General features: G+C 44.4%; 1 protein-coding gene across 3 annotated transcripts in view; it reads right to left on the bottom strand.

Moving 5' to 3' along the window:
- Positions 1-17,268, bottom strand: part of SRGAP1 (SLIT-ROBO Rho GTPase activating protein 1) — a 319,306-nt gene that overhangs the window by 16,435 nt on the left and 285,603 nt on the right. For all 3 annotated transcript variants that reach the window (XM_070052569.1, XM_002711308.5, XM_017341950.3), the window contains 6 exons: positions 13,259-13,364; positions 9,916-10,140; positions 7,013-7,092; positions 2,224-2,404; positions 534-668; positions 85-424 (listed from right to left, as the gene is read on the bottom strand). In XM_070052569.1, coding sequence (XP_069908670.1) covers positions 85-424; positions 534-668; positions 2,224-2,404; positions 7,013-7,092; positions 9,916-10,140; positions 13,259-13,364 — 1,067 coding nt within the window. The remainder of the gene's footprint in view (positions 1-84; positions 425-533; positions 669-2,223; positions 2,405-7,012; positions 7,093-9,915; positions 10,141-13,258; positions 13,365-17,268) is intronic.

Here is a 17,268-nt window from a genome sequence, read left to right as displayed (position 1 = left end):
CTCTATATCAAACCGCAGCAGCAGAAGGTAAATCCTTCACCCCTCCAGGTGAATGGACGCAATCATCCATTAAAAGCACTGTACCTGAGCAATCGTCTCTGGGTCCAGGGGCTTGTGGTCGTTGAAGCTTGTGTACTGCCCTGATGACGTGGACCTCCTGATAGGGGGGCTGTCGATCTTCTTGAGGGAGTCGTGCCGGCTGATGTTGGTCAGGCTGCCGTGGCCGGGGCGGCGCCTCCTCTCGGGACTGTCGTTGTTGAGGCCACGGTTCTGCAGCAGGCCCCGGGGGTGACTGGCCAGGCTTGGGGACCCCAGGTCAACTGAGGAGTTGGAAAGAGCATGTGGCGGGTGGAGGGGGCAGTGGCCATCACTGGTCCTGCCAGGACGCCTTCCTGGAGGGGGCGGCTCTCCTCTTTTCCTTTGTCTAGACATCCACAGACAGAGAACATAGGAGAGGTCATTGCATGGGGTAATGCATGGTGGCTCTTGTGGGAGCTGGAGGCTTGGGAGCCCAGTGAGCTGATTCTACCTACCTGGCCAAGTAGCCGTCGGAGTGCCGGTCCGTCGGGGAGCTCATGTCCTTGGACGAAGACTTGTCCTCGGTGACTGGCCCACTGCTGGCTTCACTGTCGGCTTTTTGGCTCAGAGTGTCTGAAAATGCATCATCCCTGAAACAGGGAGAGTCAGGAGTGAGGGTCCACTGGGAGACAAATGGGATGAAAAAGTGATGGCATTTGTGGACGCAACACACAACACACGCTGTTTTCTTTTCATTACAAAAATAATGCGATTTTACTGTAGGTAAGTTAAAAATTCTAGATACATAAAAAAGAGTGAAGTAACAATCGCCTATAATATAGCATATAATATAATGACTATTAGGATTTTAGGATATATTATTCACCCCTTTTTTTCCCCTCTATGTCTGGGATATACCTCTATGAGGGTGTGCCTAGTATTTATAATATAGACATCTATAAGGTTAGGTACATTATTTAAAAAATTTTTTTTCATTTTATTTGAAAGGCAGAGAGATAGACAAAGAGACAGATGAAGAGAGATTGCCCATGTGCTGGTTCACCCTCCAAAGCCCCAGTGACTGGGATTGGGCCAGGCTGAAGCTAGGAGCCCAGGACTCTGTCTAGGTCTCCCACATGGGAGGCAGGGATCCAAGTACTTGAGCCATCACCTGCTGCCTCCCAGGCTGTGAATTAGCAGGAAGCAGAACAGCCAGGAATTGAACCAGGCACTCAGATATGGGAGGTGGGTGTGGAGACTTACCCGCCCTGCCACACACTCACCCCTGATTCAGTACTTTAGGTACATAAATGCCTGTTTGTTTACCCATACATAGTACTTCTTGGACTCTGAGATACAAACTTTAACATTTTAAATTAGGCTGAATCAGACACTGTATATATTTCGTGTATTAGTGTTTCTTCCGTTGGTAATGCACTGTGAAACACTGTACTCAGAAAACACTGGAGCCAAAAAAAAAAAAGTGTTGTTTTGCTGTGGGATGCCATTTGTGATGTTGGCATCCCATACTGGAGTGCTAAATTAAATCCAGCTTCTTGCTCATGCACCTGGGGAGGCAGCAGATAATGGCTCAACTACTTGGGCCCCTGCTACTCACACGGGAGACCAGGATGGAGTGCCCAGTTCTTGATTTTTGCTCGGCCCATGCCTCTGTCTTGTGGTCATTGGGGGAGTGACCCAGCAGATAAAAGATCGATCCCTCTCAGATAAATAAATCTAAAAGAAACTAGAGGTAACACTATGTTCACTTTGTAACCTGTGTCTTTTACTTAATGTCTTTAGATACTGTTGAAATGACAGTTTTCTCATCAGCGAAGTTCAAAAACATGAAAAATCCCTAGAGAGGATTCCCTTAGACTTGAGGTCGGTAGCTTCCCCCTTGGGAACTTGGAGTTGAAAGACATGAAGAACAGAGCAGCACTGCTTTGGAATTAGCAGTGCATTTCCACTGTGAAAGCTATTTTCTGTTTTATTTCTTTAAAAACCCAGAAGCTTCAAAAAGATGTTTCCCAGTAGTGTTAGCTCCAAACTCGTTAAGGGTTTGGGAAATGGAAACCTGGGGTCCCAAAGTACTATTAGCAAGGTCACCGAGCAGGTGAAGAAGTATGGCCAGCTAGCAAGCCCGGCCTCCGGGGCCTCTGCTGAGCTTCCCTCACGCCGGCGCTGGAAGTGGGGATCACTCACATATCCTGCACCACTATGTACTGGTGGGGCACAAGCCCGTCGACCCCGTTGTGTCGGCCTTCCCACCAGTCCTCGGAGGCGCGGTGGTACAGCAGCAGTGAGGCGCCTTTCTTGAAGGTCAGCTCTCTGGCAGATCGTCCAACGTAGTCAAACTTGGCTATTGCTTCTATTGGCTCACACTCTACAGAGAACACACCAGAGGAGGGAGGCATGGGGCGGTTAGGAAGGCAGCGCACACTCTGAAAGGTCTACCTGGAGCTTGAGAAGCAAACAGGGCCCTTTGAACGGCGGGTCGGAATAGGCTAACAAACCACCCACCAGGTCAGGGGATACAGAGGCTGCTGGGAGAGATGCAAAAAACGCTATCTTGCTGTCATCAGCTTCTCAGGCCATGAAAATCCAAACATGAGCTCTTAATTTCCACAGTCTCTTACCAGAGATTTACTGGCAATGTAATAAAAAATATTATAGACTGGAATACAACACAAACTCTCTCCTTGGGTTGCAATATCCTCCACGGTTGCTCCCATAGTCTTTTGATATTGATGGAGTTTTCTTGCAATATGTTCTTAACCACTTATAACAGGGGAAAAAAGTCATCATCACAAAAACACTAGGAAGTTTCTGCTTTATTAGCTTGCTTTTAAAAATCCAAGTAAATACTGTTTGTATATATTTCATTTTCTCATAGTGATTGGGCACTATCAGATCTTCAAGCTACCATCAACATTAGTGATAACTTTTTACTCTATTATCAGCAACAAAATTAGACTGCCCTCTATCCAAATTAAAGGACTACATTTGAAAATTGTATTTTCTGGAGATCAACAGATTTTCAAGGTTATATTGTGAGTGGGAAAAAAAGGCCAATCCCCAAAAGGTTACATGCTATATTATTCCAGCTGCATATCATGCTTCAAATGACATAATTTTAGAGATGGAAAATAGTGGTTCCCAGAGGGTGGGAGTGGGGAGGACAAAGAAGGGAAGAGGCTGTGGCTTTATAAAGAGTGGTACGAAGGGTCCTTGTAATGGAACTCTGCTTGGTCTGGACTGTGGCTGAGTCACACAAATGTATACACAGGACAAAACTGTATAGAACTAAGTAAACACACACAGGAGTGCATGTAAGACTGGTGAAATGTGGACATGGGGGCAGGACCATGGCCATGCCAACCTCCTGGTTGTGATACTATCCTACAGTCATGTCAGTCATTACTGTCAAGAGAAAATGGAGACGGGTGCATGCAATCCCTCTGTGTTTTTTATTAGAACTGTATATATAAGTCCACTGTGACCTCCAAATAAAAAAGTTAATTAAAAAATATTGAGGGGCCAGCGCTGTGGCATAGTAGGTAAAGCTGCCGCCTATAGCACTGGCATCCCACACGGGTGCTGGTTTGATTCCTGGCTGCTCCGCTTCCGATCCAGCTCCCTGCTGATCTGGAAAAGCAGCGGAAATGGCCCAAGTGCTTGGGCCCCTGCACCCACATGGGAGATCCGGATGAAGTTCCTAACTTTGGCCTGGCACAGCCCTGGTGTTGTGACCATCTGGGCAGTGAACCCACGGATGGAAGACTTCTGTTTCTCTCTCTGCCTTTGCCTCTCCCTATCTGTAACTCTGAGTTTCAAATAAATATATCTTAAAAAAAAAAAGCCAAAAAGATATTGAAGTCTTGGTGTAGAATTGGAATTCAGCCCTTATCTAATTCTGACCACAAATATTAGAAACAAACAAGACAAACTCAGGAGCTTCAAGAGTATTTTATGATTCCTCGATTGCACAGCCCTTTGAGATGTTGAGATCTTTTGTCCTCTTACCCACCATGACTGTCTCCTCACCTTTGCCAACACAGGTGAGTAAGCTCCTAATCAATCAACAGAACTGAAAAAGACCCGAAGTCCTCCAGATGTCTATGCACAGATCATTGGCTAGAGACTGACCATGTGTTAGTTTCCACATACGTGAGAATAAGGGCACACATGGTAGATTAAAAGCTACTGATCTGTCAGAAATTCCTGTTAGGAATTCTTCTTCTATTTCTTTTGGTAACAAACTTGCCCATTTAAAGTTTACTGTTTCCCAAGTTTACTGAAATCCCTTCAATATCTCTTTCGCTTCTATCTAATAACTGCATGAGAAATTCTTGGTTTGACAGCTGGGCTTGATACATTCAAAATTCTCTGGGACATCTGAGTCAAAAGCAGAAAATCCAACACACATGCTGAAATCCTAGGTTTCACCTTATATAAAGGGCCTGGGTAAATTTCAGCTAAATATTTTAAATAAAGACAAAAAATGGCCCATCTTTTTGCTAGTGACTAATGTTTGAGGTGAATGACATTTCATATCTCAGGACCACAACACTATCATCTCTTTACAGTACATATCTAAGCAATGTGTACAGGTCTAAGAATAATCTGTAAAGCAACAGTTTAAGTTCTTTAGCAACCATGTATAATTTCTAGGGAATACCAGAGTATTCCCCCTAAAATTGTATTGTATTAAACAATAAATAGCAGAATAGCAATTTCATTAAATACCCAACCCTGTTTCATAAGGGGGAGGGCTGTAACCTTACATTTAATGATAATGATTATAGTTTGTTTTAAATTTGGTAGGTAATAAATCCTGTTGATATGAGATGGCAGATACCAAAATTTATAGCCCTGTTCTTCCTGGGGGACAGGAATACACACATCCATGGAGGAATGAAGACATAGTAATTTACTAAAAATAACTTTACGACACACCTTGCAAATTCCTGTGTGAACACACACACACACGGCTGTTTTTTTTTTTTTTTTTTGACAGGCAGAGTGGACAGTGAGAGAGAGAGAGAGAGAGAAAGGGTCTTCCTTTTTCTGTTGGTTTACCCCCCACAATGGCCACTGCAGCCAGTACACTGTGCTGAACCAAAGCCAGGAGCCAGGTGCTTCTCCTGGTCTCCCATGCAGGTTCAGGGCCCAAGCACTTGGGCCATCCTCCACTGCACTCCCGGGCCACAGCAGAGAGCTGGACTGGAAGAGGGGCAGCTGGGACAGAATCCGGCGCCCCGACCGGGACTAGAACCCGGTGTGCTGGCGCCGCAGGCAGAGGATTAGCCTAGTGAGCCGCACCGGCCACAACTGTTCTTAACTTAAAAAAAAAAAAAAAAAAAAAAGATACCAGTCCATGATATAATACACAATCTATGTATAGTTTGTCAGAGGGAAATGAAAATGACTGATGTTCTTTAATGTCATTCAATCACACACTGTCATGCTGGCACTGGGCGACTTAGGACTTCAGCTATATTCATATTTTACCACGACTTCATCATGATGATCTCTACGGTAATCATTTCTTACTCGTTTTAAAAAATAGCAACATGATTCTAAGACTCTGCCTGTTTCATTCAAATGAATGAAGGTCATGAACAAACGACCCAATCAATTAGAAGAACATTTTATTGGTAATCCTAGTACATCAACTAGTAAATCTCAGTGATTTCATTATTTTGAGTCTGGCTTCTCCTCTGAGAGCTATCTCACTGTGCAGTGTCAGTCAAAAGCTATTTACACACGTTAGGCCAGCCACTGAGTAGCAAGTCCATCTGCACCATGCCCCTTTCCTAGGGCACGCTGCATGGGCTTTACAGGTCCTGAAGAGACTTTGCAGACTGTTTCTACTGCTGCTATCAATAATAACAAAACCACCATCAGTTAGTTTTCCCGCATGGCTATTATGATTTTGTGCAAAGGGGAAGAAAATTCAGCAGAGCCGATTTCCTGGCTGCCCCTTGTTGCCAGGTCTTTTTGCACTTCATGGTGTTTTATATGAAATGCTGGCCATCACACTTTGTGTGGCACCTTGCTGTCCATGACACTTTTCCTATCAACTCTGTTTCTTACAACCCTTTCAGAAGATGGTTTTATTCTGTGACAGCCTTGTTTTTGGAAAAACAGCTGGTGACACTATGACAGAGAAAAGAAAATATGATACCAGAGTGGTCCAAAAGAAAATATTCTAGTTAATTTAGTTACAAGACTTTAGAGATTGCTGGGAGAATATCTGTCTTTTGTAAGCAATGCTTTTCTTTCCGAGAAACTCGGGTGACTCTGATCAACGTGTTATCTCAAACACAGAGCATTCCACAAAGCTTCCCTCTAACAGTCAAGGGTAAGAAGGACGGACAGGAATGCTTGGCAATGAGGTTGGTGTCTGGAAGACTGGTCTTGTCTCGGCTTTCCCTGCCACTGAGAAGGGCGAGGGAACACTCGGAGAAAGCAGTGAGAAGGGAATGAACCACAGAGGGAAACAAAAGGAAAATCTAGGATGAAAGAAAGGATGGTGGCGGGGATGGGGTTCAGACTTTTGAGAGCTATGTCACAAAGATAGACGCTCTCACATTAAAAATGCCTTCTAAGTTCAGAAAATATCATTGTATCTTATTATTTCTAACATTACTCAAGTAGAAAAAAACTCATGAAAAATATATATGGGATGATTGCATTTACAGGAAAGTAAAGAAAATGGAAAACGAAACAAGAACTCAGCAACACAGATATACAGTGGTTACCCCTGCAAAGGTAAGTAAGGTGGTGAGATATGGGAAGGTCAAGGGTAAGGACATCTTTTTTCTTAAACTTGGTTGTAGTTCCATGGTCGTTCAAGGAACATCATTCTTTATACCTTGTGTGTACTCTACAAATATACTTTTGTGTCTATGGAATTTCTAATGTAAGTAATTGCTTAAGAAGAAGGATACAGAGACTGGTGTTTGTAACAGCACGAGTCAGGACATACCATCTTCGCTGGTGTGGGGCTCTGTACCAGCATCCTGGTCCACTTCCTCCAACGTACCGTGCTCACTGTATGGGCTGTCACTGCAGAACAGAAACAGAAATTCATAGCAAAGCAAAACAGAGGCACTTTTAAAAAACTGGACAGGAAAAATAAGACTTTGGAATGGCACAAGAGTTCCTGGATAATCTGCCAACAGAATGCTGGAGTTTCCATTAATGATGTCGTCCTACAGGAGCGTATACATGTATGACTTTGGACTCGAGTTTTTTTGGACAACTTGGCAGATACAAGTTTACTTGTAGAGAAAGGATAGCATTCTATACAAAAATAAATATTACCCACAGTAAGGTAAAGTGGTTGAATTCTGGTAGAATATGATTGTAAATTCACTTAATCATTCCTTTACTACATATAAATGGATGGTTCTTTAGCTTCTCCTCTGAACTGGCTGATGCATTTTTGCTCTCTGTATGAGGAGCGTGATATCATCCTCTTTTAAAACTTTGCATGTGGCCGGCGCTGTGGCTCAATGGGTTAATCCTCCGCCTAGCGGCGCTGGCACACCGGGTTCTAGTCCCGGTCAGGGCGCCGGATTCTGTCTTGGTTGCTCCTCTTCCAGGCCAGCTCTCTGCTGTGGCCCAGGAGTACAGTGGAGGATGGCCCAAGTGCTTGGGCCCTGTACCCCATGGGAGACCAGGAGAAGTACCTGGCTCCTGCCATTGGATCAGCGCGGTGTGCTGGCCGCGGCGGCCATTGGAGGGTAAACCAGCAAAAAGGAAGACCTTCCTCTCTGTCTCTCTCTCTCTCACTGTCCACTCTGCCTGTCAAAAAAATAAAATTAAAAAATAAAATAAAATAAAAAAACTTTGCATGTGATATTGTCTTCTTTTAAAACTTTGCGTTTTAAAACTTGCTGTGGCACAGCAGGTTAAAGCCCTGGTCTGCAGTGCCAGCATCCCACATGGGACCAGTTTGAGACCCAGCTGCTCCACTTCTGATCCAGCTCTCTGCTATGACCTGGGAAGGCAGTGGAAGATGGTTCAAATCCTTGGGCTCCTGCACCAGCATGGGCGACCAGGTTCCTGGCTTTGGATTGGCATAGCTCAGGCCATTGCAGCCATTTGAGGAATGAAACAGTGGATGGAAGATGTCTCTCTCTCTCTCCCTTTCTCTCTGCCTCTCTGTAACTCTGCCTTTCAAATAAATAAACAAATCTTTAAAAAATAACAAAACTTTGCCTTTCATATTACTTCTCCTTCTCCTCAAATATGTGCTGATAAATGGACTGCAGTGGTCCTAAATCTGATATTTCCATGGAAATCCATTTCTATTGCTGGTGTTGGGGGTGAGGCGAACCAACATATCACTTTGTCTTTAAAATGAGTGACATGTCTAGAGAACACAGCACACAGGACACACACATGCACATGCACATGTTCCTGGCTGCAAGACTGTTATGAGGTCTTGATCCTGTTTAGAAAAAGTAGCAACCACAACGTGTCCTAGGATCTAACACGTGAGATAATACTGACCAGACATCTCCATGCTTGCTTTTTGATGAACTGACTCAGGCAGCAGAGCGCTCTGATGTGGCCCCAAGAGTTGTAAATGCTAAACTTTGACCTTACATAACACATCCATGAAGGTGAGATTATGGGTCTCAGCAGGGCTGAGTTCTATTCGTTTACCTTTCCACAGCCAAGCTCAGTGAGTAGCTTGTGCATAAGAAATGCTCAAGTAAATATTTCCAAATGGAATTTCTTGTGTCAGGCTGCTGGAATCCAGCATGTTTTCCTGTTAACTCAGAAAGCAGGATTGTGGAAATAGTCAACTCTCCGTGTTCTGAAGGTGTAGCATCAGACCAAGGTCCAAGTGGGAAAAAGGTGCCTTCAGTTATTCAATGGCCTCTCGGCTACTCGTTCCATTCTACTTAGTCCTGGGTAGGAGAACAGGGAAGGAAGTATCCTGGGCAGGGTCCAAGCCTATTAGACAAGCCTATTTCTAGCTGCTCCCGAGTCCCAGCTGCACAGCGCGGCTTGAGGCAGGTCGAGAGCGTGTTGTGTGGGAAGACTTGAGTGGGCTCTGGAATCAGACACCTCTGGCCTGCCTCCAGAGACTGCTAATCAGAGGTTCCTTGGCCTCTTAATTTACTTGGCAGCGTGGTCATGATAAACAAGGGATCACAGGCACTGCCGAGACAGCACAAAACAGGGCTCAAGACAGCAAAGCTCCTTGGATTGTATTTAGAAACTGGAAACTCACGTATCAAAAAATAGTGAATGTGGACATTTTGTGGATTATTCAATTGATTATACTTCCCCCATTATTACACTTGGTTGGAAGGTGATGATACTGACATGTTAAAAAAGTTTACTCCAACTATCTGTTCAAAATGACCTTTACTGCTATAATTGGTCAGAATAATAATTAATACTAAGAGTAAAAATGAAGTTGAGTAATAATGAAAACATATTGAGTTGCTAGGGCTCCTTTAAGATGAGAATTTTGAAATACCTTTTATAGAATCAAAGCTATCTGATTCAGAAAGAAAACTTTCAATTCAATCAGTTTTTTTGACTTAAGGTAAACACAGAAATTAATGTTGCTCAATGGAACTTCAAAACCTTCATTATCTACAAAAGCCACGATGGCACAGATGCACCTAAAAAAATGTCATCTTTGGGGAAAAGAAAGGGATGAAGAGAAGTTCTTAGAATAAGAAGCAATGTTGTCCTGGGTCCTGGTGTCATCTCAAGGATTATTTTTTCTTAATATGTATATTTTAAATTGGATGCATTCGTGGCTTATGGTCAATTCTATTTCCTAATTTAGTTAGCATCTATACTTCCATAGTTTTTCTATTTTCTTGGTATGTGTGAGAGAACTAAAGCTTTTGAACTTACCAGTAGTCATCTCCAGCCATACATTTCTCATAAACTGGGCCATCCAGTTCTTTAGCATCTGGGAAAATGGTCTCATGGTGGATGATGATGGTTTTGACAATTTCATTCACGTGAGCCTGGCAAGACACCTGATCCTGTATTTCTGGGACAGGCATCAGTGTTGGGCCAAAGCAAATGGCCAGGTTGTAAGGATCCATCATGTTCTCATCACTGTACTGTGAAAGACTATGAAAAGAAGCGAGGAAGGAGATATGAATGAACAGGAGGGAAAAAGAAAATAGATGCTTCACAATTCATATTCTGCAAATAGGGATCTACCATATTTCATTTAGTTTTTATTAGGATGAAATTCCATCTGACTTTAAGCTGGCTCACCAAACTGAAAAGAAAGTGAAACTTGTGACTTTCAGGCAGGTAGAAACTGATAGGGGAATATAAGTCCTATTCGCTTAAGTAAATAGCATTTTTCAGCATCGCAAGGGAGGGATCTAACATCCACTACAGTGGAGACAAGGATCCGGTAAATGAGTTTCATTTGTAAATGTTATGGTCAGATTCATTTGGGAACAAAGGTAATGATTTCCACAAAGCATTGTGGATGCCTTTGAAATTATTTTCCCACAAAAAATATCTCAGATTCCAGTTTTCTCTGTACCTCCGGAGGAAAGCCTGGAGGAACACAAGGCACCTTGTCTGTGTAACTACTGAAAGCAAGCAGGTGACACTCGACTCCAGACTTCATAATCTGCTCTTCGGTAGGATTAGGATGACCCACACTAGGCAAGCACCATGATGGCAAAAGACATCCTCCATTCTCTCATCTTATTTAAGGATGGCAAGTGCTGGGGAGACATCCAGGAGCCTGGCACTAATTTCTAAATTCAGTCCAGTGTTTGGATGTAAAACATGTGCACAGGTGACTTGCAGTCAGCCAGCTTCTTACTGTTGTGCCTTAGATACTGGACTGAGTTGCTATGCCAGGGAGAGTTCGGAGATGTTATCTTTCCATGTATAGGGTGTCAATCTTGAAAGGAAACTGTAAAATCCAGGTGGACAGATGACAAATGGAAGGAGAAAAAGGAGACTCAGCTCCCATTGTGAGATGATGACAGACACAACCTGAGAGCCCACATGGCCTGCTACTTTATCCTTTTTCGGAAACAAGATAGGCTGGAGAGCAGAAAAGAAAAGAGTATAATTTCTACAGTTAACATATGTCTTTTCCTTCTGCCATCTCTCAAGCATGTGATCTTTTGAAAAGTTCAGAGGAACAGCACACGATCCTGTTACAGGTCATTGTGAAAGTGGAGGCAGGCAGGAATGAGATTCAGAATAATGGTCCACCTTTCAGAAGACACAGTGGAGCTCGGTGGGGGCTGGGAGTCACAGTTAATCTTTCAGGATCTTTAATTTAGTGCTGACTTGAAAAGCAAAAACTTGATACTGCAATGGTCCTTCCAAGTTTTGACTTCACAAAAAGCAAAGAGCTACGCTCTCTTTTCAAACTTCCTGTCCCAGGGGAGCTGGCCTAAAGGCTGGACCCTTGTCTCGGCAAGAAGGCACGTGCAGGGGGCCGTGGGGCACCTGCAGGCAGAACCACTGTGGGCACTGCCAGCTGTCTGCCTCATGGTGCATGCACCATTCTGCAGAGTCACATGGCACATTAGATTTGGGTTTTGAGACACTTTCTGATTGACAGACTGCTCCCTTAGTCCATTGTGGGCTACTGGTTCACAGAGAGGTGTGCTCAGGTGTGTCAGGAAAATCTGGTAGGAGTGCATTCTGGGGTGGGGGAGGAACACCTGCCAGTTAAGGTGAGGACGACAGCCTCTGGATTTCTACACCTGCCTGGTGACGAGGCCTAAATAGAGGTTAAAATGTGGGGCATCCCTTTACCCTAAACATTTCATATCTGTCCAGATACCACTTATTGCCAGTGGCAACTTCTGTAAAGGGGGGTGCATGTTTAGGCGCCGTAGCTGTGGAGCGCCACTCTGGATGGTTCTTTGCCTTACATTCCCCACTGTAATGCTACAGGGCTCCTGGGGTCCACCTGAACGGGCATGGGCTCAGGACTCATCAGCAGGGTTGTGATAAATCTCCATGGCTTCTGAGAACTCAAAACCGCCAGTGAGACAGAGGAGAGAAGATATCCTAATTTTAGGAAGGAATAAGCTGGGCCAGATGGGAAGGCATCCCCCTCCCCCAGGCTAACTCAGCACCTTGACTCCCCACAGACTTCCTCACCAGGGGGCTTTAAGGCTCACAGAAAATGCACATGACCTTTTAGTTTCATTTTGCATGGACTTTCTTTGAAGAACCCACATATTTCCAACTGCTTAACTGAAATGCTGAATAGCAAGGGGACTTTCAGATAGGACTTGGGGAAGATGTTTTTATAACAGAGCCCAAATATTAGGACGTAACCCCATCAAAAATAACATCTAAAATGAGTAAAATTTCTCTGAAAATAATGTAGTGGTTATTTTTTTTTTATTTTTTTGACAGGCAGAGTGGACAGTGAGAGAGAGAGACAGAGAGAAAGGTCTTCCTTTGCTGTTGGTTCACCCTCCAATGGCCGCCACGGCTGGTGCGCTGCGGCCGGTGCACCGCGCTGATCCAATGGCAGGATCCAGGTACTTCTCCTGGTCTCCCATGGGGTGCAGGGCCCAAGGACTTGGGCCATCCTCCACTGCACTCCCGGGCCACAGCAGAGAGCTGGCCTGGAAGAGGGGCAACCGGGACAGAATCCGGCGCCCCGACTGGGACTAGAACCCGGTGTGCCGGCGCCACAGGCGGAGGATTAGCCTAGTGAGCCGCAGCGCCGGCCTAATGTAGTGGTTTTTAAGATTTCTGTTGCGCTGTTGTATACAATGTTTTAGAAATACTGGCAAGGTCTCCTCATGGTCAGTCTGCAGAAGCTCTTTTTTGGATGTGCACCTAACAGTAAGTCTCATGTATGATTTCTTTCCATCCCTGGCTCCGACATTAGAAACAAAAAAAATTACAGAAATTTTTAGCAGGTGGTTTACATCATTTTGAAGAAAACATTCACGAATACATTGGCTTTGGATGGAAGCTGGAAAAGCATGTATTTCACTGAGAAGTGTGTTTATGATCACATTTGGTATCTTTGCATTTATGGCTACAGTTTCTGCATCTGGGGGAGAGCTTTCATCTGTCACACAAGGACCTTGATTTGCTGAGGGAAAATGAACCTTCAGTCTACTGTCGATCATTTTCTCTGTGACTAGTGATTTATGGAACCCAGTGCATGCTTTATAGGAGCCAAGAACAAAGGCAGCATTCAGATGGGCATTTGACGGAACATTTGGATACTTACTGATTGAGGAAAGCAAAGAGGTACCTCATCACTATCAGGACGGACCTGGGCAGGGTCAGGAGGAGTTTGCGGATGTGAAGCGCCCTCTCATAGAGATTATCTATTCCTGCAGACAGAAGAGACGCGGTCAGGGTGCTTCCACTCGCCAGGCTGTAAGCACATCCTTGCAGTGTACACACTGCAGGGACGTGTCTGAACACAGCAACGTTTTATCCCGGGGTGAGATGCACTCATAACCAGTACAGTGAGTAAGTGACCAGCCCGGGCGTGCCAGCATTTCTGAGGCTCTGTGCCTCTGGCCCATCACTGTGTCTTCTTATCTTCTTGGTCTTGGCCTTGAATAATTCACAATCGTCTTGATTTAAAATGCATTAATCCCTTGCTGCTGATTCTAAATCTTGTATGTGATATGGTTTCACCCATTTTTGCTGTGTGTTAACTAAACTAGCTTTCTGGGGCGTGGCAACCCCCACCCTCACCCCAACTACAAATAAATAAGTCTATTTATTTGTCTATTACTATGATCCAGTCAACATGCCAGGGTTTGGATCTCTCCTTTCTTAAAACTCCCAGAGCATTTTATGTGTAAGACTTTTTACCACTATTATATTATTTCGTCGATTTTTAAACAAGCATTTTAGGAATACATTAGTTGGGAATACATTAATGATATGGCTCTGGGCCTTATAGAATGCACACCGTGGTATCTGGGGTTATTCCTAACTTTATCCCATCTCCCCCATGGAATGGTGAGCTCCCTGGACAGAAGGGTATCTGGGACTTCCTAGCATCAATTTACCATCTGACTAGCAATGCCAATTGTCCAAAATGTCTCATGTCTCAAAACTAAAGTGCTTGTGAACAGCAGCCAAAGGGTTACCGCTAATAATGTGTTATTTGTGTAACCGTGTTTTACACCATTTCCCATGTGTTATCTAACACAATGCTAAGAGCAACACTGTGGAGAAGGCAGGGCACACACAGTCACCCCCTTGTAACAGATGAGGAAAACGAGAACTGGGTGAGAGGCTTTCCTCGGGCCAGAAGGGGCGGGGCTGGGACCAGACCCTGTATTTTCTGCTGCGTAAGTCTGGTTGCCTTTCTTGGATATCCAAGTATCTTTCTCAAGTTCAGCTTTTAAGACACCCGGAAAGCACATACTTGACAACACACTTCAGAGAATAATAATATGCTCGAAAACATTTCTGAAGCTTCCGGTAATTTCAAGTCACTGTACTCCTGTTTGTTCTACATGGCTCTTGAGGTATTCATGGGTCCTACTTGAGAACTCTTGGCCCTTAGCTTCTGATATTGTAGTCAACTGATTCTCCTAGGGTTTTCAAAAAGCCTTTTCCTGGCCATAAAAGTGGGTATCTGCAAGTTCTCCCTGGCTCTCTTCAACAGCAACCTCCTCCAGTCTCAAGGCCGTGGCCTTTACTTCTCGGATGGTCCTGCTGTTTCACTTCTGCGTATCTCACTGCTGATTTCCTGGCTGAAACCTTTATCATTTCTCAGCTGGGCCATCATCATTCTCTCCCTTAACCCGGTCTCCCTTTCCAATTCCCCTTACGCCAGAGGTTACAACCTTGACATGGAGTCGCAGGGACATTTGTAAAATGCTGATGTCTGAGATTCTTTCATGTGGCCAAGGTTGGGTCCCACTGCCTTAATTACTCATGCCAAACTCCTTTTCCTGTACTCTTGAGTGCTGGCCTCAGTTGCTTTCCATGTATTACCAAAATGAGCATTTTATTTTTTTCCCTCTGCACAGTTGAAGAGGTAGGAAAAAAAAAAATCTCACTGAACCACCACAACAAATAGCTTATCAGGATTCCTGGGGAAAAAACCACTTCCATTCTCAAGTATGCAATAGTTGGAACTGTAGCTCCATCATCTTTTAGAAAATAGGACCTCAGAAATCTGAATATAAGTAAAACAGTCATGCAATTAACACATTTGTAATATCAGTCATAGTGAATTACATATATTATACTCTGACTTTTTATTTGTAAAGTATTTCAATGCAGAAAAAAATGCACATTATGAACAAGGTGGGTTAGGGCCATGCCCATTTGTCCATTAAGTATAAGCACTTTGTTAATACACTTTCTAGGCAATAGTCTTAATTTTTGTTTTATTTTTCTGAAGAGGGGCAAAAAGGTGTTTAAGAATCACTATTAAGCAGGTACATAAACTCACTCGGGCTGTAAGGACTCAATGTATCAATACTTCCACACTCTAATTCACTCTTAGAGTCCCAGTAGGGTGATGACATGTCTCAGAGTAAGCTGTTTATCATCCATGACAAACACACGTGATACTTGGGAACCCACAATGGAAGAAAGAGAGGAGGAAACACCGACAGATGGAGTTATTTGCAAGTCATGGAGAATTCAAAGGGAAGAACTTTGTGTCCACAAATATTATGCACTGAGACACAGTTGGGTTATCATTTCATATCAGAAGTTATCTAGGTCAAAGTTCTTCACCTGAAATAGCTGTTTTTTTTAAAAAGTATGATGGTTGTTGCTACTTTAAGTTAAAGCATAAAAAGAGCATTTTTTTTGACAAGCAGAGAGGACAGTGAGAGAGAGAGAGAGAGAGAAAGGTCTTCCTTTGCCGTTGGTTCACCCCTCAATGGCCGCTGCGGCTGGCGCACCACACTGATCCAAAGCCAGGAGCCAGGTGCTTCTCCTGGTCTCCCATGGGGTGCAGGGCCCAAGCACCTGGGCCATCCTCCACTGCACTCCTGGGCCACAGCAGAGAGCTGGCCTGGAAAAGGAGCGACCGGGACAGAATCTGGCACCCCAACTGGGACTAGAACCTGGGGTGCCAGCGCCGCAGGCAGAGGATTAGCCTATTGAGCCGCGGCGCTGGCCAAAAGAGCATTCTTGTATCTAAAAAGTTTATCACTAAAAATGAAAACACTTGAGCCGGCGCCGTGGCTCAATAGGCTAATCCTCCACCTTGCGGCGCCGGCACACCGGGTTCTAGTCCCGGTCGGGGCGCCGGATTCTGTCCCGGTTGCCCCTCTTCCAGGCCAGCTCTCTGCTATGGCCCGGGAGTGCAGTGGAGGATGGCCCAGGTGCTTGGGCCCTGCACCCCATGGGAGACCAGGAAAAAGCACCTGGATCCTGGCTCCTGCCATCGGATCAGCGCGGTGCGCCGGCTGCAGCGGCGGCCATTGGAGGGTGAACCAACGGCAAAAGGAAGACCTTTCTCTCTCTGTCTCTCTCTCTCACTGTCCACTCTGCCTGTCAAAAATAAAAAAAAAAAAATAAAAAAAAATGAAAACACTCAAAGGTGAGATCACATATATTACAATTCACTCTGAACAATAAACAGCATTTACTGTTTTGTTCTTTAAAGAACATAAATCATAAATGATTTTATGTTTATGCATCACACCAAAAATAGTTACAAAACTTAAAGTATTTATATAAATAATAATTTTTAAAGATGATCCCTGCTTGGCAATAACCTCTACTCTTTACTAGTCTTATAGAAAGGCACATAAGAGGGGCTGGCGCTGTGGCGTAGTAGGCTAAGCCTCCAACTGCAGCGCCGGCATCTCATATGGGTGTTGGTTCAAGTCCTGGCTGCTCTACTTCTGATCCAGCTCTCTGCTTGTGGCCTGGGAAAGCAGTAGAGGATGGCCCAAGTGATAGGGCTCCTGCACCCATGTAGGAGACCTGGAAGAAGCTCCCAGCTCCTGGCTTTGGATAGGCCTACCTCTGGCTGTTGAGGCCATTTTGGGAGTGAACCAGCAGATGGAAGACTGCTCTCTGTCTCTCCCTCTCTCTCTCTGTGACTCTGCCCCTCAAATAAATGAATTAATTAAAAAAAAAGGCCATAAGAGTTATGGTTAAAAAAAAAACAAACAATGCAAACCGTGAGCTCACTGGTGTTTCAAGAGTTAACTCTCCTGATTCTTTGTACTGTGAAGATAAGGTCAACTATGAGGGGCAGGGATTTAGCAGCTTAAAGCTAGTTCTCGGGTCCTAGAGCTA

This window comes from Oryctolagus cuniculus, chromosome 11 (genome assembly GCF_964237555.1).
Source record: "Oryctolagus cuniculus chromosome 11, mOryCun1.1, whole genome shotgun sequence".
NCBI lineage: Eukaryota > Metazoa > Chordata > Mammalia > Lagomorpha > Leporidae > Oryctolagus > Oryctolagus cuniculus.
This window is presented reverse-complemented; position numbering and strand designations above follow the sequence as displayed.